At 35.0% G+C, this 23146-nt stretch overlaps 1 protein-coding gene across 3 annotated transcripts in view; it reads right to left on the reverse strand.

The window, feature by feature from the left end:
- Gel (Gelsolin) overlaps window positions 1-23146 on the reverse strand; it is a 131713-nt gene that overhangs the window by 69916 nt on the left and 38651 nt on the right. For all 3 annotated transcript variants that reach the window (XM_073958863.1, XM_073958862.1, XM_073958864.1), the window contains exon 3: window positions 2143-2323. In XM_073958863.1, the coding sequence (XP_073814964.1) occupies window positions 2143-2323 (181 nt within the window). The remainder of the gene's footprint in view (window positions 1-2142; window positions 2324-23146) is intronic.

Raw genomic sequence — 23146 nt, forward strand, 5'->3', positions numbered from 1 at the left:
AATTAAAACTATCAGAGACACGTCTTTGAACATTACTTTTAATAATAATAATCCAGTGCTCACTTGCCAAACAGACGGTTTTGTAGTCACACGCTCTGTACAATCGTACTCATTACTGAGTAAAGATTTAAATAAGAAGTTTTGCAAAAAAAAAAACTTTAAAGCATACTGGTAAAGCACGAGGTCGTTTTTAAATGGTTTTATTTAGCTCACCCCGTTTGTTTTATTTATTTATTCTTGGGTCAAATTTAGTAATTCAATTTTCACCCTCTTCCTGTCAACCGATTAATCTGAAATTTTGTATACACTTTGGATTTTGGTGACAATACAATTATGTTTATTCATTATCATTATAAATTCAAGATGGCCGCCGCTACAAAATGGCGGATAACGTAGGTTTTATCAATCCCATCAATATTGGTATCAAATGAAAGTGCTCAACCAGTAGAATACAATGTACTATATAAAATTAAAATCCAAGATGGCCGCCGCTACCAAATGGCTGATAACAATTTTTTTTCAATCCCACCAATATGGGTATCAAATAAAAGGGCTTGACAAGAAGAATACAGTGCACTATACAACCTCAATATTTAAGATGGGCGCAGCCACTAAATGGCGTATAATTAAGATTTAAATTTAGAAATTGAATCTGTAATTTAGGTATCTGATTAATCCAGCCTGAATCCACCACCCAAGTCAAGATTTTTTATCGTGTTGAGGACTGTGTGGCGTTAGGGTGGCTAAAAATGATACGTCGTTAGCGGTACACCACCCAAGTTAAGGTGAAAGGTTAAAACGCGCCGAGAACTGTATGGCATTAGGGTGGATAAAAATGATATGTCGTTAGCGTTTTCCCCTCAAGACTCAGGCGCATCTTGTTGTACATAGCCTTGCCCCTTTATTGGACCTCTGGGTTCCGTTTAAATGACCATTACTCGTGGGAACAAAATGGTAAAAAATATAATAAATACAAACACAAATAAAACAGAAACTGCAACACAACGTAAACGAAGGCTTCAAAAAGCGAAAGAAAAGTATAAAGCAAAACGAGCTAAAGAAAGTGAAGGTGATAGAAATAGTCGATTACAGAAACGACGGGAACAATTAGCGTCAAAAACACCTGTGCAATATGAGGCCAGGTTAAAAAAGCACATTAAGTCGATAATTCGTAGACAATTGACGTGCCCCACGGTTTTATTTTAGTCTAGTCTATGCATATGTTTATAATTCCCACGGCTGTATCTATTTTATTATTTTTTGGTTTTTAGTACATTTATCTTAAACATTGCAATGTATGTTTAACATAAAACCGTTTAACTTAAAAAGTTTATTTACCTATTTTTATTTATTTATTTCAAACATATTTGGACAGAATAAACAAGAACATTTTCACTGTGCTTCAAGACGAGAAGTTGAAGACCCAACTCCAATAAGTGGAAGGAATATTAAGCCGCCATCTCATATTTCTATTGTTGAATGTTTTTGGGCCTGAATGTGTGTGTGGCATCCATATTGCCATCCGCAAAAACATAAACATTGTCAGAAATAATGAATGGATTTTTGCCACAACAACGCAAAGGGATAAATTTTAAAACATATCATCATCCTAGTCATAAAAGATAACATAAAACCGTTTAACTTAAAAAGTTTTTTTACCTATTTTTATTTAGCATTATTTTCTAATGCGTTATTCTGCTTATGGGGATCCCAAATTTTTGCTGGGTAAGTGAACTTAAACTAAACTAAATTATCAAAAAACACATTAAAGAAAGATTCGACTCGACTTTAAAACCCAATTGTTCCGTCGATCCAGATAACATATTCACGAAGTTCACGTAGTTGTCGTCTTCAGATACACTTAAAATCCTAAAAACATACACGTTTATTAGCTATTTATGTCAATTGGGAGTCCCAAAGCACCCTATAACAATTGTTAAGTTGCCATTATCTTATCTTTCATTTTTTTAAATAAATAGTTTTATTTATTCTAATCAACATTTAAAGATTAATATTTAAGAGATGTCATTATTATCCCTACTAAAAAAGTTTGTATAATCCTTTATAAGCATGCGTCATTTATGACATGTCGTCATCTGCATTCAAAAAGAAAACCATAAAGTACCAAACAAAAACACTTACCTCAACTCTCCAGATTTCTAAACCAGGAGCACGACCGGCATTGGCAAAAGCTGGATGCATGACTCTATTTCCAGGTGTTTTACTGGCGGGTTGAATTTGATTTGTTTGAACCGGAAAGGTGGGACGATTAGCTATGGTACCGGCTGAGCAAAGTGTTGCCAAAGCTAAGGCAATAAAACAGCTGTTTTCAGTTTACACCACAACAAGTCACACACAGGCACGCACATGAACATCAGACCAGCCAGACAAAAAATATGAATCACACATTCAATGTCAGTGCCAAGGATACGTCATACATTTATTGTTGAGTTGAGAAAAAAACACATGAAAGAGAAAAAAACAAGTTTCCATTAACATTTAGCAGAAATGTATACAAAAAAACATACATATTTACTACAAACTACACGAATTGAATTTTAATTGATAGAACAGTTAACGTTTTATAGACCAGATTTTTATTTTGCTAGAATCGATATTAATCGTGGTCACAGCTTTAATTGTTTTCTTTTTTGTTCATACCGTCAAAAGCAAGTTATTGTGTCTGAATGTCACTTTACAACTAATATTTTTTGGGGAGAACTAAAGTTTCGTATAATCCAGATAGCGTTGTTTATGTGCCGTCTGTTTGTCAGCTCATAAATATACATATTTACATGTACATACGTCACAATGTCTAGAGTACAAACTTACACACTTTTATGAGAATAAATCTATTGTTTAATTTTATTTTAAAGAGCCATTCTAAATAGTAATTTTTAATGGAAGTGTAAACGTTATACTTGGAAAAAATAGTTGCTTTAGCAAAGTTTGTTATAATTGTGGACAAAATGATTCATTAAATGTTGTTTATTGAATTGAAAGTAAGAACACTTTTACTTGTGTGATTAATTGTGCGATTAATTGGGCTATTTAAATTAACACAATGAGTCTAACCGGAACAAGTAAAAATAGCTTTAATATCAGTAGGTCCGATCTTAATTTTTGCACAGAACACAATGATCTCAACTCTTAATTTCTCACCAAACCAAATGTCGGATGTCCGACACGTCTGACAAAATCGGCATCCGAATTTCATTCCGATTCCGTTACGATGTCGGTACGATTGGTTTGCTGGGTTCTTAAAGTGGTCTTACCAATATTAACAATTTGTTTTAGAGAAGAAATTCTAGGTACCCGAAAAAACGAGTGTTTTTGAAAGATAATCGTCAAAAAAATTGGAAAATCATTAAAATAGTCCATAACTAGGTTTGGTTACAGTCTAATGCGAATATTTCGCTCATAGTTATGACAATGAGAACTGACTTCATAATACAGCCATAAAAAGCTATCATCAAATTAGTGTTTTCCCTATAGTTATCGAGATTGCAATAATGCGGCAATGTAAATACACTGCCAGTTTTGAATGACACTTTTGCTCAAATATCGTCAGATTGATAGTGTGACATCCATGTATTTCTGTCATCCACGTACATTGTTTGTTGGAAATTGGAAAAATTATCAAACAAAACTCACTAACTACCTCTTAAGTATCAGTCAGCTTTGCCGACAGAGATATACCCTCAGCCTATATTCAGAAAAATATGTATTTAGGGGTTTTTAAAATTTTTGGGCATTTGAGCCGACAAAAATGTTCATTAGGATTAGAGATCAAAAGGAGATACTAAAAGGAATGGATCTACATTGACCATAAGGGGTTTTTACACCCTTCGGGATGTTTGCTCAAGAAGTATGAACTTGCCCCTGAAAAAACGTTTACCATCGTAATTGAGGCAGCGAATGCAAGTTGCTTCAACAAAACTCAAACAAAAAGGCAAAAAAATTTCAAATAAATAAAATCAGCTGAGCCAGGCTGGGGTTTGAACCCACGTCCTTGAAAAACACAGGAAAAAAGTGTTGTCACGGCGTGTTAGCGTTCAGAGCCAAACTCATAACTTTCAAAGGCAGCGCTAAGCGTTTGTCATGAAAGCACAACTAAATTTGGAAAATCCTCATTGTTGTTGTAAAATACAAAACAAAAATGCATTTGAAAGAAAAGTTCGAGGACATCGAAGCCGCTCCACATCCGATATGTCTGAAGAGTCTTTACCGAAGACGAAACATGCATGTCACATAGTGGTGAGTGTGTGGGTTCGAATCGTCGGCGTTCCTTTTTCACTTGCATAATAGATCATAAAGCTCGATTAAAAAAAAAAATTAAAAAATTAATCTTAAAAAATGATCTTCGCCTAAAAAGGCAAAAAAATTTCAAATAAATAAAATCAGCTGAGCCAGGCTGGGGTTTGAACCCACGTCCTTGAAAAACACAGGAAAAAAGTGTTGTCACGGCGTGTTAGCGTTCAGAGCCAAACTCATAACTTTCAAAGGCAGCGCTAAGCGTTTGTCATGAAAGCACAACTAAATGGGAAAATCCTCATTGTTGTTGTAAAATACAAAACAAAAATGCATTTGAAAGAAGAAAAGTTCGAGGACATCGAAGCCGCTCCACATCCGATATGTCTGGAGAGTCTTTACCGAAGACGAAACATGCATGTCACATAGTGGTGGGTGTGTGGGTTCGAATCGTCGGCGTTCCTTTTTCACTTGCATAATAGATCATAAAGCTCGATTAAAAAAAAAATTAAAAAAATTAATCTTAAAAAATGATCTTCGCCTAAAAAGGCAAAAAAATTCAAATAAAAAACTCAAAGTTATTCGATAGCAGGTCTTAAAGTGAACTTTTCCGAAATTTTGTGTGGGAGGTACCGGATGGAGTGGACAAATATAGTCCATATTTTAATCTGATCTATATCTAGCAGATATATTAGGATGTGTACAGTATGGACCAATTCGGCCACACACTTCAACAGTTACCGTATAAAAGAATTTTCCGAACATTTTTGAACTTTTGTGGGGAGGTACCTGAAGGAGTGGACCGATATGGCTTATCTTCAAACTTAAACTATGTTTGGACAAAATATTACTAAGGCCAAATTTTGGACCGAATCGGCAGATCCGATCGAGAGTTATCTTGGGCTCCAACCACCTCACACGGTGTCATAGAATTTTTTGCAACTTTCAGGCTATTTTCTCAGGAAGTATGGACTTGCCCCTAATGAAACTTGTGCCGTCATATAGAGGGCAGTCAATACAAGTTGCTAAAAAAAATCAGAGCGATTCGAGAGATGGCTCTAAACTGAACTTTTCCGAAATTTTGTGTGGGAGGTACCCGAAGGAGTGAACCGATTGAGCCTATATTGAAACATTATCTAAGTCTGGTACAAATTTATGATGGGCAAAGTATGGACCAAATCGGTTACTCCCTTCAAGAGTTATCGTGCGCACAAATTTTCCGAACATTTTCGAACTTTTGTGGGGGAGGTACCGGAATGAGTGAACCGATATAGCCCAAATTAAACTAAGTTTGGGCAAAATATTACGAAAGCCAAAATTTGAACCGAATCGGTTCATCCGTTCGAGAGTTATCGTGCGCACCAGCCAGCCAGACAGACGGACAGACAGGCGGACGGACATTGCAAACATACTTGGGGTCTAAAACCATTATTTCGATGAGGCACATTTTGCCCGTATGAAAGTGTATATACCCTCGTTAGCATAAATGCTGATGGTATAATTACGTTATTACGATAGTATATAACGTTATCGAAAATCATTTCGCGAATTTTTTAGACATTAACTCCGAATTTTCTTTCAGTCGATAAAGCCGGGCTTTCTAATAATTTTTCACCAAAGAAAACCTATAAATAATTCTGCGGACATCGAAATAACAGCGTAAAAGGGTTTAAATTGACAGATACTTGAAACATTTCTGAATATCAGTAGGAGACGCGCAGTTATGTTTTGGTCAATAAAGTGATTTTTCCGCAAACAAGTCAGATATTTAAAGGTTTGGAAATATGTTAATACATTGAGGGAAAAATTTAGTATTTTTTAAAAGCACTATACGAATCTAAAACCTCAATACAGCAAATCTGGCTGGAAATTGCTAAGAACATTAAAAAAAAACTCATAAAATCGAGCTTGAACCATGGTTTTCTTTAAATTCTTTCGTTAAATTGTGGTTAAAATATAGTCATCCTGTTTTATTTCTTGCAATGTTGGCAGGCCATAAAATCGTCAAATCGTCATTTTTAAATTTTGGGCTAAACAATTGTCAAAATGACGATAAATCGTCAAATTCGACAACACTGACTACAACCCCAATATTAAAATTTTCGACAAAATCGGTAGCAAAATATATATAATACGCGAAAAGGAGCTTCACGGTATGTGATGAAATTTTTAAACATTCGGACGTCCGACACATCTAAACAATTTCGGAAGGCCCTTCCGATTTCGATAAGAGTTCAGAACGGAATCGATTCGAATTCTCTCCCACATTTGGTTCCGAAAGCAGTTCACTAATCCATAATCTGTAACCTACTATGGGTTACGTGTATAGGCATTTCAGGTGGCGAGATACTCTAAAAGAAAATGTAGCTTCTTGTTTTCGTGAATTAAAATTCCGAACTTCATTCAGAGTTGGTTTATAATGCGAAATACATACAATGAATGTCAACTGTCAATTTCATTTCAAAAATGTCGTACGTTTGTTTGTGTCTTATGGACTCAAAAACCACTGAACAGATTTCCCAGAAATTTATTAGAGCATATTTTAAAATTAAAATATTTTTAAATATATATATTTTCTTCAAGCCCGCATAATTGTGGATCTATAGCAGAGTCGCCCATTGTACTGCGGGCGCCAACTGAGTTGTTTTGCATTTGCTATTCTCTCTCATTCATAGTGTACGTGAGCGAATGATAAACGTCATTTGGTTGTTGGTATTTTCACCTATACATAAACACTTGCTTTAGTTTGATAGAATTCTCTTGGGCGAGGCCGCTCTATAGGATCTGAAAAATTAGATTTCCTAAACGAACGCCTACAGAAAGGAAACAGATAAAGTCTCCAATTTTTGTCAAAATATATGGAAAGTAATTACACACCATCATATAAGCGGTGTGGAATCAGGCGGAGCAGTTATCCCCTTGGGCTGCTAATATAAAATACCGTCATTTTGAATCACTATTAGCTTGACAAGCCAATTTTTCACAAGTAAAAATTCGAAACACCAATAGGGTCCATCTAGAAAATGAAATATTTCTCTTTTTTATCGGACTTAGAATCGACAAAGTGGGCAAGAGTCATAATCATGTAATAGTCTAAAATGTCACTAGAAGGTAGAGGAAGCGGCTAATTACATAGGGAAGGTCTCACAACGCATGCAAATAATAATTAAAACAAGTATGAACCGCGTTACGTTCTGCCACGCCGAACTTATTATATCCTCCATCACGAGTTGTATTGAAGTAAAATGGAACAATTAGTTTCGTTTATGAAGATGGCTTAATACCAGATTTCAGCAAGTTCGGTAAAATGTGGCTAACTTCAAAATACCGAAATTCGGGAGGCACCGTTCCATGGGGGCTATAGCAAAACGTCGATCTATACCTACAAATTTCTGGCGGAAAGTTTTTAGACTTAAAGAAGACTAACTACCAAATTTCCAATATTTCGGTACAACCTTCAAAATACCGAAAATCAAGAGGTGCGCTTCTGTGAAGGATATAGGAACCCGCGGACCTATACTGATAAATCTCTTCTGGAATATGTTATAACTCCATGCAAGACTAAATAACAAAGGTCAATCTTAGGGTGGGATATTGACGTCACAATCTCCAGAATTACGAAAATCGGGAGGTACCGTTCCATGTGGGGCTATATCGAAAGGTGGACCTATACCGACGAATTTCAGTCAGAAAAGCCTTTACCTTCAACAAAGACTAAATACCAAATTTCAGTTATTTCGTTGTGTTGCTGTGGCCACAACCTTCAAAATACCGAAATTCGGTAGGTACTGTTCTATGGGGACTATACATATGAAGGCGTGGACCTGGGGTAAAGTTTTATACCCCCAACGAAGGCTAAACACCAAATTTCACAGATTTCTGAGGAACATTGCCACAACATTTAAAACACCGAAAATCGGGAGGTACGTTCAATGTGGACTATATCAAGGCGTGGACCTATACCGACAAATTTCTGGAGGAAAGTTTTATACCCCCAACGAAGACTTAGTGCCAAATTTCAGCCATTTCGATTCGTTATTGGGGCAACACAACCTCAAAATACCGAAAATCGCGAGGTACCTTAATATGGGGTCTATATGAAAATGTAGGCTATATGAAGACGTGGACCAATACTGACAAATTTCAGGTGGAAAGTTTTATCCTCCCAACGAAGACTTTATACAAAATGTCAGCCATTTAAGTGTGTTGTTGAGGCCACAACCTTCAAAATATCGGAAATCGGGCTGTACCGTACGTGGACCCATGCTGACAAATTTCAAGTGTAAAATTTCATACCCCTAACGAAGACTTAATGCCACATTTCAGCCATTTCGGTGGGATTTTTAGAACACAAATCTTTGTATATATTTTTGCACATGGTTTTCCATATGCCCATTTTATGCAAATATGTCAAAATATGCATGATATGCAAAATATGCAAAACATTCTGGACCTAATTTGTTTTATTTTGTGATAAAACGAGTTTCTGTCTAATCAGATTTTCTCTACAACCATCCTAACCATATATATGCATTTGCATAGGATTCCGCTGTCTATTTATAAACATGTAATCGCCAAACAATTATATTCAATATTCCTCGTGTTTTCAAGTGGGCCAAAAATATTTTCAAATCTGAAAGGCTTAAATGAATATTTAGACAATCATAATGGCGCATCATTAAATACTTTATTAATCACATGTGAAATACTTAAAAACACTTATGCAATAATAGAATCAAAGAAAAAAAGAAAACAATAGCACACATAATTAGAATATACTAAATTGGAAACTTTTGTAAACAAAATGGAATGCTAGAAACATTTTCTCGTTAAACAATTTCTAGTATTTTTTCTTTGATTCTAATTATATGCACGTGTGGCGATGTTTCGAGCTGTGAATACTTTTCTACGAACATGTATGGAAATTCTTTGAATAAGGGTAAAAATTCCCCTTTTCGTTTATTTGCTCAATGTACATACATATGTATGTAGTATTCGAAATCAAATGAAGCATCAGATAGCAGATATATGTAATTATGTACGAGTATGTACTTAGAAAAGCGTTGAAATAGCTAACATCCTCCCACACCCACACACAATTTCATCTCACCGCTTAAATCGAATCATGCAACACCTTTTTCATGAAACTTATTTGTTTGTTGTGGAAAATTTATTGCAGTTAATTAGTGTATCTAATGAGAGATTTTTCAAAGTACCCTACACAGGAGAGCGTTTGGCGTTCGGGAAATTTCAGGGTATTTGTAACAAATTTCAATTAATTTCTTTGAGTAGAGTATTTGGATTAGATAGAAATTTGAGTCGATTACAATGTAAGGTTAGCGATGTTCTCGAACTGAAATCTACTTTGAAATAAGTAAGAACGGCATAAAGGTCGGCCGGGCAGAACTTTTTATGCTCTCGACCACGCATTGTACAATTAGTTTCATTTCGTTTAGGACCAAACCTCATAAATAAAACTCATCCTCCACGTTAAGGCTTATTTCTTGGAGGAGCAGAATATCGTAACTGATGATAATAACTTTATATTGATACATATGGATAATTTTTTACGAGTAAAGGTAAGGTCACATTAGGCAAATGCATTGAAATTTATGCTCACTTGCTCTCAATAAGCTCACACTGCCGTTCGCTGGAGCAAATTTTTGTCTAAAGTGACCTTACCTTATAAGCTACTCCAAAATATAATCCGAACAAAAATTGAAGGAAGACCCACTAGAGGAAGAAAAGAAATGATATGGATTAATAACATACAGGAGTGGACTGGTATCCAAGATGTTGGGAATCTTCTCAGCGAAAGCCGAAACAGAGAGTCATTTGCTGAGATAATAAGAAATTTATAAACACCAAAATGAAATTTATAATGTAACAGATGTAATATGTATGTATATAATTGCATTGATCGCCAAAATTCGAAAAACGAATAGGCAAATAAAGAAGAAGAAGAAGACCTTACCTTAAGTTTTCTATCTTCTGGGAATAGAAAATTTCAATTAACAACCAATTCGGTAGAAAAATGTTAACAAAATCTTCAAAAAAAAACTTAAATAGGGTGGTACCATTATATGGGGACTATACCAAAATGTAGACCTATACTGTCTGATTATTGTAAAGAAATGGTTTTTATCTGTTATAATAATTTGTGCCCCTAGCGAATACTAAATACCAAATTTAAATCATTTCGGAAAATCGGGGGGTACCGTTCTATGCCAGCTATATGGAAACCTGGACCCCATACCCCCAATGAAGACTAAATGCTAAATTTCAGCCATTTCGGTTTCAGGCCACAACTTTCAAAATACCGAAATCGGGATGAACCCTTCAGCGAGGGCTATATGAAAACGTGGTCTTGCGACCAATTTCTCGGCCATAGCTGTATACCTCCAACGAAGACCAAATATGTAGTAAATTTCTGCGATTTCGGCATGATATTGAGATCACAACTTTCAAAATACCAAAAAAACGGGAGGCACCGTCCTATGGGGGCTATGTAAAGACGTGAACCTATACCGACAAATTTCAGGTGGAAATTTTTATACCTCCAACTAAGACCAAAGGTCAAATTTCTGCGATTTCGGTTGAATATGGAGGCCACAAACTCAAAATACCGAAAATCGGGAGGTACCGACAAATTTCTGGTGGAAAGTTTTATACCCCCAACAAAGACTAAATGCCATATTTCAGCCATTTCGGTTCGATATTGGGACCACAACCTTCAAAATACCGAAAATCGGGAGTTACCCTTCTATCGGGGCTATATGAAGACGTTGACCTATACCAACAAATTTCAGGTGGAAACTTTTATACCCCAATCGAAGACTAAATACTAAATTTCAGCCATTTCGGATGTATATTGAGGAACACCATTTAATATACCGAAAATCGGGAGGTACCGTTCTAAGGGTACCTGGACCTATACCGACCCATTTCTGGTGGAACAAAGACTAAGTGTCAAATTCCAGCCATTTCGATTCGTTATTGGGGCAACACACCCTCAAAATACCGAAAATCGGGAGGTACCTTAATATGGGGTCTATATGAAAATGTAGACTTATACCGACAAATTTCTACTGGAAGACTAAAAGCCAAATTTCAACCATTTCGGTTGGATTTTGAGGCAACAACCTTCACAATACCAAAAATCGGGAGGATCCGTTCCTGAAGCTATATCTACAAATTTCTGGTGGAAAGTTTTATACCCCCAACGAAGACTAAATGTCAAATTTCAGCCATTTCGGTTGGATATTGAGGCCAGAACCTTCAAAATACCGAAAATCGGGAGGAACCCTTCTATGGGGGGGGCCATATAAATACCTGTAGCTATACCCAAATTTCTGGTGGAAAGTTTTATACCCCCAACGAAGGCTAAATGTCAAATTTCAGTCATTTCGGTTGGATATTGAGGATACAACCTTCAAAATACCGAAATCGGGAAGTACCGTTCTATGGGGGCTATATGAAGACGTGGACCTATACCGACAAATTTATGGTGGAAACTTTTATACCGCAAACAACACATAATGTCAAATTTCAGTCAATTCGTTTGGGTATTGAGGACACAACCTTCAAAATACCGAAAATCGGGAGGTACAATTCTAAGGGGACTATATGAAGACCTGGACCTATACCGACACATTTCCGGTGGAAAGTTTTATACACCCAACAAAGACTTAGTGCCAAATTTCAGCCATTTCGATTCGTTATTGGGGCAACACAACCTCAAAATACCGAAAATCGCGAGGTACCCTAATATGGGGTCTATATGAAAATGTAGACTTATACCGACAAATTTCTACTGGAAAGTTTTATACCCCCAACGAAGACTAAATGCCAAATTTCAACCACTTCGGTTGGATTTTGAGGCCACAACCTTCAATATACTAAAAATCGGGAGGAACCGTTCTATGGAGGCTAAATAAAGACCTGTAGCTATATCCCCAGATTTCTGGTGGAAAGTTTTATACCCCCAAAGAAGACTAAATGTCTCAACCTTCAAAATACCGAAAATCGGGAGGTACCCTTCATTGGGGTCTATATCAAAATATGGACCCATATGGCCCATTTTTTAATATCGAACATCCTAGAAGTAATAGAGATATCTATACCAAATTATAAAGCTCTACCTTATATATTGCGAGCTGTATCTTGATTTCAACAAACTTACGGACAGACGGACGGACAAGGTTATATCGATTTTCAATTTTATGCTGATCAAGAATATATATACGTACTTTATAGGGTCTCTGACGAATATTTCGATGTGTTACAAACGGAATGACAAATTTAATTATACCCTCCATATTTTGGTAGAGGGTATAAAAAATACTATGCTGGGGATTTTTTAGCCAACGGACACTGAAATTCACGATCTTCTTTGTGCAAGGAGACCATAATAAACACTTATACACCTGTTCACATTGTTTGTGTATTTATATAACCTTTCAATCCAATAAAAGTAGTGTGTATCAACATTCGGTATTCTTTAGCCAATTAAGTATACCTTTCATGAAGGAAAATTCCTTTTTTTAACACGCATACACATCGACCTGCAATCAACATCTCCATACATTCATAGTACGTGGAAATCTAGTGGAATAATTTTGTTTGCTTTCCGGTACCTCCGGATAGAGGGTTGATGTTTAGCAAAAAAAATATATACAAAACATACAACAGCAACAACATAAAAAGCCAAAACAATTTTTGTTTTTAACATGCGGAGAAATACATTGGAAATATTAACAAATAATATCCTCATTAGGATAGAAAAGAAACAGAAGTTTTAATTAACAACGTCGAACATTCGGTCGGTCGGTAGATAGGTAGGTAAACTATTTAATTATGATGAATATAAACTAAACAATTTTATGATACCAAAAATGAAGTTATTTATTTAAATTTATACAAAGTATTAACTCATTGTGTATATAACAAACCACAATATTGTGGTGTTGGTTTTTTAGTAGATCTTTGATATTTTTATACATTTATTGTGAGTAATAATTTGATTTAATATTTGCACTTAGTAATGCAATGACATGTGTACATTAGGGTTATGACTTTTTGACATTTTTCCTCAAAAATGATTTCCTGTAGCAGGGATGAATGAACTTTTGCCTATTAATCACTATGCTATCGTTTATTCCATTGAAATATAAAAAAAGTTCACGCACAAATCGATTTTAAAAAAATAATTTTTTGAAAAAATATATGAAATGAAAAAAATTTTTATTTTCAAAAAATTATTTTTTGTTGCACGAATGAATACATATAAGACTACTTATAACTATAATAACGTTTATTTCATTAAAATATTAAAAAAGTCGCGAAAAATTTCACTTTGAAAAAATTTTAAATTTTTTGTTTTTTGTTTAAAAAATTATATTTTTGAATAAAAGCGTTTACGACATTTTTACGATTCTCAGAATTGAAGAAAAATAGTGAGAAATAAATTTTATGTCATTTTAATTATCTCATGTGGCTCTAAAGTTTATTTTCAATTATATATCTGTTTTCAGTGACTTCAAAAAATTGTCCATAATTTTGATAAATTCAAATTTTAAAATCATTTTGTGCGTGAGGTTTTTTCACCGAATCACCTTATAATTAAAATTTTATGTAATCTTATGGCAAAACTCATCACGCTATGATACAGGGATATGAGGTTGTAAAAAAGTCATAACCCTAGTGTACATTACATATTTATAAGAAAAACCAAAAAGATATTAAAATAAATATAAAAATATCAATTTAAAACATGACATACGTATTCTTTGTTCACAATACATCTTTCAGTGTAAAAATCGAATAAATTTTTCTTTTTGTTGAATAGATCATTCACCTAGCTAACTGACAGCTATACATCACTCGACACATAGTATGAATATTGAGTTTTTGTTCCTTGGAAGGTGTCAAGATGAAACATTTGTTTATTGGAACACATCCAAATACATATGTTCCATTTATCTTGTAATTAATTTTAATTGCCTTAGGAAGTCAATATCCTTATCAAAAATGTCTTATGATTTATTTAAATTTGAACTTTTTATTTTTTCGACGGATCTGACGGTTTCTCATGCTGTCAGCTATATATCACAAAATAAAACAATAAAATATATTTATGTGTTCTTTTGTGTATAAAGGTAAAAGAATTCATTGTTGGAAATCGCCCAAAACATTTCAATCAATTTGATATAAATATAACATGAATTATTGAAATTATATTAAAAGTTCAATTGTATTTTATATTGGAGAATTTGTTGTAATGTCTGTTGTAATACATGGCTAAAACTCTAAGGTAGATACCCAGCAAACCAAATGTCGGATGTCCGACACATCTGAACAATTTCGTAAGCAAAATCGTTCAGATTTCGTAGGGGAATTCGTTCAGATTTCATTCCGATTTCGGAGAGAATGTCGGAAATAAATTTCCCTTCGAATATACCAGTGTTTTTCTTCCGATTTCGGTACGAATTCGAATCGATGTGTTGGATATAAATTTCCATTCGCACAACAACCTCCTTTTGTATATATCTAACTCCTTGCTGTTAAATATATACAAAAGGTGGTTGGTTTCATTTTAGTTTGTTGTCGAAAAACAAAATGGTTGGTTATATAATTCGCATATAACATTGTTCCACAACATCCCATACGGGACAAGGGAGACTTCTCTCATATCAATGAGTGCACCCCGATTCATATTTAATGACAATGTTTCGCATATACAATTTTTATATATTTTAAATATAAATGCAACATATAATAACACTGTGCAACATTTTTAAGGTGATCGTTTGCAAACAATTCGAACTGAGGATTTTTTGAAAGTACAGACCCAAACGACAAGAAACCGTAGTTTTGTTTTGTTGTGTCTGATCCAGCTCTGATTTTATGGTCCCATCTATACGTGGTTAAATATTGAGTTTATAAAGAAATTCGGGGCTATATCTCTGAAACCAATGCGAATCTTCTTCTGACATCTGAAGCAAATTTGTAGATAAGGACAAGAATAAAATATTTGGAGAAATAATGAACTCGAAAAACTAAATTTATTGCCTCAAATTTCAAAATATATGCAAAAATTCCAAAAATTTTATACATTTCGCACCGTATCTCCAAAACCGTTAATTTTTTCTGAATATTTTCTTTTGGAAAAATATTCCCTGGAATGTAGTACATAACTCTTCAGAACATGTCATTGTTGTAAAATGCCTCTATGCCGTTGTTTTCAGTACATTTTTCAACGACGATTTAATAAAAATGTCAATAATGTAGTGAAATCCGAAATGCGAGAATAAACTGTTGGTGTGAACTGTGTTTGAAATACGTGTTGTAAAAGATATGATGCAAAATACCGCTGAAACAACATGAAGTAAGCATTTTAGAGTTTCAGAATGTTCTAAGGATTTGTAGAGAACTTTATTTGGAAGATTTTTGCAAATGGTTACTTGGTTCAACTCCCAATAGTTTAGCCGACACTGACCAAAATTTCAGCAAATATGCAAATTTTTCTATATTTCTATATTTCTATTCTATATTTCTATATATATATGAGGCCATAAAATCCGAACTGGATCTGACAGGACAAAACCCTACTAGGGTTTTTGTAGTCTAAATATGTACTTTCAAAAAATGCATACTAGATGTTGTTTGCATTTTCAGTGTTGCATAGTGTAATTCAAGCTAAAACTATAACTACAAAATGAAAACAACAGTGAAAATCATGAAAAACTTCTCTACAAGTGGTGTCTTAGGGCACGCCGTTCGGACTAGGCCGTAAATTGCTGTATGTATAAATCCCAAAATCATTGGCCAGGAGGATGTCAGTGGGTGCCTTTACCTTCACCAAAATTAATATTTCAAATAAACTTTAACGGTAGTGACACCGAGTACATTTTGAAAAAACGTGGCGAAGCGACCCCATGCTGCAATATATCGCACCTGTTCAACAAAAAGGTAGTAACTCAAAATTTTCTATTTTTCATTAGAAACAAAAACTGTTGGTACATAAGTAGTATGAAAAGTGAAATACCGGTATTTGTGACGAAAGAAAGACAAAGAAATGACAGATTTTTACAGAGGGTAGGGTAATTCATTTTCTTAATAAAAGGTTAAAATTTTTAGTTCCATTTCGCCCGCTAAATATTTCTCGATCATCACCAATAAGAATAGGGATCTATTCTGGCCTGAACCCGACCTCCATACAAAATTTCGTGACGATCGGTCCATAATTGCGGCCTGAGTGTGTTTACAATTTATAATGGACAGACGGACGGACGGCCGCACATCTCAAAATCGCTTTATCTCGTCGAGATATGAAGATTGGTATACCACATTGGGGATCTCCGACGAATATTTCGCGGTGTTACATGAATTTTTACCAAAACAAACTTATAATACATTTTCCACATTGTGAAAGAAAAAAAATTTTTTTTCCTTCGATATTCATACGACATTCTTCCAAAATCGTTCAGAAATCTTTACGAAGATTCGGAAGGTACCTCAGATTTTCATACGACATTATTCCGAAATCATTCAGAAGGATATCGTAACGCTAATGCCTCGATTTCCAAAGTAACGCAAATCAGAACACCTGTTTTCACATGTTATGAATATTTTCTTCACGAAATTCAAAGTCAAAAATACATATTAGTTTTTAATAAATCGAATTAGTAGCGCAAATTGAAACAAAATCTATTATTTTTTGTTAACCCAAATCGAGGCAACGCATATCGAGGTATAAATGTACCATCAGCCAGTGCAAAGAAGCTGTTGACCATTTTTTCCAATGCTTGCTTTGTTCCCCTACTTTTTATACCCTACACCACATTGTGGTAAGGGATATCATGTCTTTGAGCATTTGTATGTAACATGCAAAAGGAAATGACATAGACCCATAACTCCTTTTAAGGACATGCCTTAGAGTAACCCAAAAAAAACAAAAAAAAATTGGATTTGCTACCCTTCAAATTTTTTCCATTTAATCCAAACACCTTATATAAGAAATTTTATGGTGATAGGTTGAGGTTAACCTAGCGATCTTTGTTTCCATCGTAATTTGTATGGGGCAAAGGTGAATTTTCATCCAAGAAAAATGTGTTTTTTTTAGAATCAAAGTACAGGTCCGATTCAGCTGAAACTTAGGAAAGATCATTTTGTTTAGCCATAGGAAGAACTCTATTGCTTTTCGAGAAAATCGGTTCAGATTTGGATATAGCTCCCATATATATTTTCGCCCGATTTGAGGTATTTGTCAAATTTTGATGAACTTTTTAAAAAAAATTATATTGAAATCGGTTCAGATTTGGATAAAGCACCAAACACGCTCATTCTGTCCAATTCTGATACAATTTGGAAAATGTCACCGATTTCGGACTAGAAAAAACATTACGAATTATATTGAAATCGGTTCAGATTTGGATATATCTCCCATATATATCTTCGTCCGATTTGAACGCAATATGGAAAATGCCACCAAATTCGGACTAGAAAAAATTTCCAAATTATACTGAAATCGTGGTGGTGTAGGGTATCACACAGTCGGTCCCGCCCAACTTTGATCCTTGCAATCTATTTCCTGGAGCGGATCGATCTTTCTAGTTCCTAAATTACATGTCAAAATAGCTGAAATCGAACAGTATCATTATATGGGGGCTATTCCAATACGAAGATATTTGTTTGGTGGAGAAGTGGTTTAACCCCTAGGAACCCTAAATGCAAAGTTACAGCTATTTCAGCAATCAAATTTAGCTAAAAAAACTCCAAAATACCTGAAATCTGGTGTCGAAAAGACATAACCCTAATATAGATACTTTATAGGGTTGGTAGAAAATGCTAAAGACATTAGACCCAAAAGCCTTTCATCATTTCCACATGGAGATTAAGGTGATTGCTGATACGGACCATGTATTGATATTTGTCTCTGGTTTGTATGCGTCTGTGTTGAGTGAAATTATAAAACAAGCAATGAAATCCCTGGAGTGACAGGGGCAATGCGCACTTGTAAGGCCTCAATACAATGATGACAGACATTACCAAATAACGAGTTTATATACATAGTACTTTTTGATAGCCGTAGATACTAAAAATCAATCTACTAATCCTTTCAACAATCATATAGAAGGTACAAATGCCCAAGTTTGGTAGATGATAGATCTTCGATAAACTATTATCAGAAAATCAGGGTGGTTCCCAACCTAATATGTTTTCTATTTATTAGACACTATAAATGTTTTTTTTTAATATCTTATAATTTCGTTATTGCTAAATTACCTTATATGGTTGTTATAAAATATAAAGGCTGAAATTGTAAAAACATAGAAAGACAAAAGATACGTACGTATGTATGTCTGTAGTATACATACGTAGATACAATCTAGCTATTCTACATAGGTCCATTTTTAAAAATGCTGTTTCCAATACATTGTTTAGAATATCAAAAACAATTGGCCTGTTCCAGAATTGCAAGAATCTGCGAATTTTTACTATTTTTTCGGTATCATAAAGGACAACTTGTTATCGTAGTAAACATTTGTAGATTCCTGCAGGTTCTGGAACAGGCATAATATATTTGAAATGTATTTCTGTTTGACGAATTTACATAAGCTGAGTACACATAGCCAGTTTTGAATGACAGCTTTATTGTTGCTTCCTAGTGTGACCGTTCATTTTTGTCATTCATCATGCAACCACGAAATGTTTTGTGGTTGCTGGACGGTTTGACAGTTATCGATAATTGCGAAATATCGACATTCAAAACTGACAATGTTTACCCAGCTATACATTCTTCATCATTCTGTATCAGAAGATGCCATAAATAACTCCATCAATACTAAAACATGTGTGTATGTATGGTTGACAAAATAACCCAGCAAACCAAATGTCAGATACCCACCTTACGAAAAACTAGCCCTAATTTCGTTCCGATTTCTAATCGATTATCGTAAGTGATTTTTATACCCTCCACTATTAGTCTGTTCCAGAACTGCAAGAATCTACTAATTTTTACTATTTTCTCCGATAACATAAAGGAAAAAATGTTATCGTTGTAAAAAATAGTAGATTCTTGCAGTACTGGAACAGACCACATATAACAGACGCTCTGTTCCAGAACCTGCAAAAAGCTACTACTTTTTACTACGATAATAAAATTTTCTTTTATGTTATCGGAAAAAATAGTAAAAATTAGTAGATTCTTGCAGTTCTGGAACAGACCAAGAGTTTATTGCTCTGTTCCAGAACCTGCAAGAAGCTACTATTTTTTACTACGATAACATTTTTTCCTTTATGTTATCGGAAAAAATAGTCAATATTAGTAGATTCTTGCAGTACTGGAACAGACCATATGTATATTAAAAAGAAAACATGTTTTTTTCCATTTGATTGATTTCAATAGAGAGTCGGACATGGCTATGTATATATCTATTACATTAAATATGAATTTAGAATATGAATTTTAATGGCGATCTGTTGCCGTTAACCCGTGCCCCTGCACGATCTTTATTTCCGTAGTAATTTGTATGGGACAAAAGGTGTTTTTTTCAGGAAATTGCTCTTAAAGCCGCAATTATTGTCCAATCAATTACCAGTTCGCTGATGTTGTTAAAACATAATTCCTACACAAATTTATGACGATTGGATAACGGGTTAACGTTAACCGATCGCCATAAAAATTTATATTAAATGTATGGGGTGAACCTTTCAAAAAAACAACTTTTCCATTTATGAATCACCCTAATATATATTCTCGATCAGCATCCAATTTTACATCGATATAGCCATGTCCGGCCGTCTGTTCAAATCAATTTAGCGTCCGAACGGATTGAAGTAAGTGGAAAAATTTTGGTCAACTGTATTGTAGGTCCGTAGAACTTTTAGTTTTGAAAATGGGCTCTAAAATGTTCATTTTTCGCTATAACCCCCATATAAAGTAAGGAGTTGACGCGTTGATGCTTTATGAAATTTTGAAGGTATTACTCTCATTTGGCCAACAAATTGGTTTTAATTTGGAATGCTGTGTTTCTAGAGGCAAAAAAAAAACACTTCTGCCGAAAATTGTTTACATAGGTCCATGTTTTGGTATAGTCCACATATATATCATCCTATTTCAGATATATCCAAGTTTTTATCAATATTTTTGGGCTAAATTGGCTGTAATTTGGCCTTTATGGTTCTTAGTTGTTAAAAACTTCTACACCAAAAATTGTCAACATAGGTCCACGTTTTGGTACAACGGTACCACCCGATTTCGGTATTTTAAAGGTTTTAGCCTCATAATTACATCGACATGGCTGAAATTTGGTATTTAGTCTTCGTTGGTGAATTAAAACATTCCCGCAGAGAATGCTCGGTGCAGGTCCACGTTTTGATATTATCCCGGTTGGAGCTATTAAATATTTCTGTACAGAATTGTCGGTATATGTCCACGTAAAATTTAAACATTTCATTTAATTTACACGGTGCTCCTTAACTAAATTTAAATGAAAGGTGCTTACACCTGGGTAGTATTTGCGGATTCTGAACCTACAATGTTAATAGAGAGAAAAATAAAAAACAAAAAAATCGCCGAAGGGATTTTCAAATAAATCGCGGTCAAAGTTCACATTTGTAAGGGTTTTTTAGGTTTTTACGGTTTTTATTTCAAAAATGGTAATACGCAGGAAAAAGTCATAAAGGTCAATCTTGTACAGAATTTTCACTGTTACAACATCGTCTCTAATCCCATTTCGATAGGGCTTAGGGTTTCCAAGCAAAATCGTGAAAACCTAAAAAACCCTAAAAAGGTGAACTGTGACCGCGATTTATTTGAAAATCCCTCCGGCGTTTTTTGTACCCTCCACCATAGTATGGAGGGTATATTAAGTTTGTCATTCCGTTTGTAACACATCGAAATAATCATTTTCGACCCTATAAAGTATATATATTCTTGATCAGGATAAAATTCTAAGACGATCTAGCCATGTCCGTCTGTCTGTCCGTCTGTCCGTCTGTTGTAATCACTCTAGCGTCCGCAATAATTGAGATAGAGTGCTGAAATTTTGAACCCTAGGGTCTTTTTTCCATAGGCAGGTCAAGTTCGAAGATGAGCTATATCGGTCCACTCTTTGGTATAGCCCCCATATAACGGTACCTCCGGAAATGAGGTATTTTGACGTTCTTCGCCATATTTGCAGACCGAATTAGCTATAATTTGGCACTCACGGTTTCTAGTGATCAACAAACTTATATCCCAAAGGATATGGGCATACGTACATTGTTTGGTATAGTCCCCATATAACGGTACCTCCCGATTTTCGGTATTTTGAGAATTTTAGCCACAATTTTTAACTGAACTACATGCAATTTCACATTTGAGGTTCTCAGTGGTCATGAAATATCTCCACCACACATCGTCAACATAGGTCCACGTTTTGGTATAGCCCCCATATAACGGTACCTCCCGATTTTCGGTATTTTGAGAATTTTAGCCACAATTTGTAACCGAACTATCTGCAATTTGACATTTGAGGTTCTCAGTGCTCATGAAACATCTCCACCAAACATCGTCAACATAGGTCTATGTTTTGGTATGGCCCCCTTATGACCGTACCTTCCGATTTTCGGTATTTTGAGCATTTTAGTTACAATTTTTAACCGAACTAGCTGTAATTTGACATTTGAGGTTCTCAGTGGTCATGAATCATCTCCACGAAACATCGTCAACATAGGTCCATCTTTTGGTATAGCCCCCATATATCGGTACCTCCAGATTTTCGGTATTTTGAGAATTTTAGCTACAATTTTTAACCGAACTAGCTGTAATTTGCCATTTGAGGTTTTCAGTGGTCATGAAACATCTCCACCAAACATCGTCAACATAGGTCCATGTTTTGGTATAGCCCCCATATAACGGTGCCTCTCGATTTTCGGTATTTTGAGAATGTTAGCTACAGTTTTTTACCGAAATAGCTGTAAATTGACATTTGAAGTTCTCAGTGGTCATAAAACATCTCCAACGAAACATCGTCAACAGAGGTCCCTGTTTTGGTATAGCCCCCATATAACGGTATCTCCCGATTTTCGAATTTTAGCTACAATTTTGTCTATTCAAAAATAATCGTCAATATAGGTCCATGTTTTGGTATATCCCCACATATAACTGTACCTCCGAATTTCGGAGATTTTCATTGGTCACGAAATTTCTTCACTAAAATTCGTCAACATGGGTCCATTTTTGAGGGTCTACATTGTTTGGATGAAACTACCCTCAATTTGACTCTTGAAGTTCCCTGCAGCTATAAAACTTTTCCGCCAAAAAATTTAAAGATAGGTTGACTCTTTGATATAGCACCGTAGGTGGTACCTTACACCTAGCTGAACACATTTTTTAGATTAGATTAGATAACACTGTGCAACAAAATGGAGGTGAAAGTCTGGGGCACGGAAAATTCCTCTTGGGGAAGACAGGCCTTGGTGAGTATATTATGAACCCCGAAGGACAGATCCGGGAGTCGAACTTCCGCGTTATGGCGTGATGAAATTTTTGTTAGAAACCCTGTGGGCCATCAGGAATTAGCGTTATATCTTGGTTCACTGTTGCTTAAGTGCTCTACAAAAACAACAAACAAAGATATAATGCTAATTCATGATGGCTTACAGGGTCTCTTGCACGCCATAACGTGGAAGTTCGACTCACGGCGCATCTGTCCTTCGGAGTTTTTAATATACACACACCAAGGGCTTTCATCTCCAAAAGGAATTATCTCTGCCCCAACATTTGTGTTCACAGTGTAATTTAAGCAATAGTGGGAGGCAGTAGGAGTCTATCATTGTCGAAAAGTTGTTACACCTACAATTGTAAAAGGACCCTAATTATTCCATTTTATTAATTAAGACTATTTTA

Source organism: Musca autumnalis, unplaced genomic scaffold (genome assembly GCF_047663935.1).
Source record: "Musca autumnalis isolate F117 unplaced genomic scaffold, ASM4766393v1 scaffold_1, whole genome shotgun sequence".
Taxonomy (NCBI): domain Eukaryota; kingdom Metazoa; phylum Arthropoda; class Insecta; order Diptera; family Muscidae; genus Musca; species Musca autumnalis.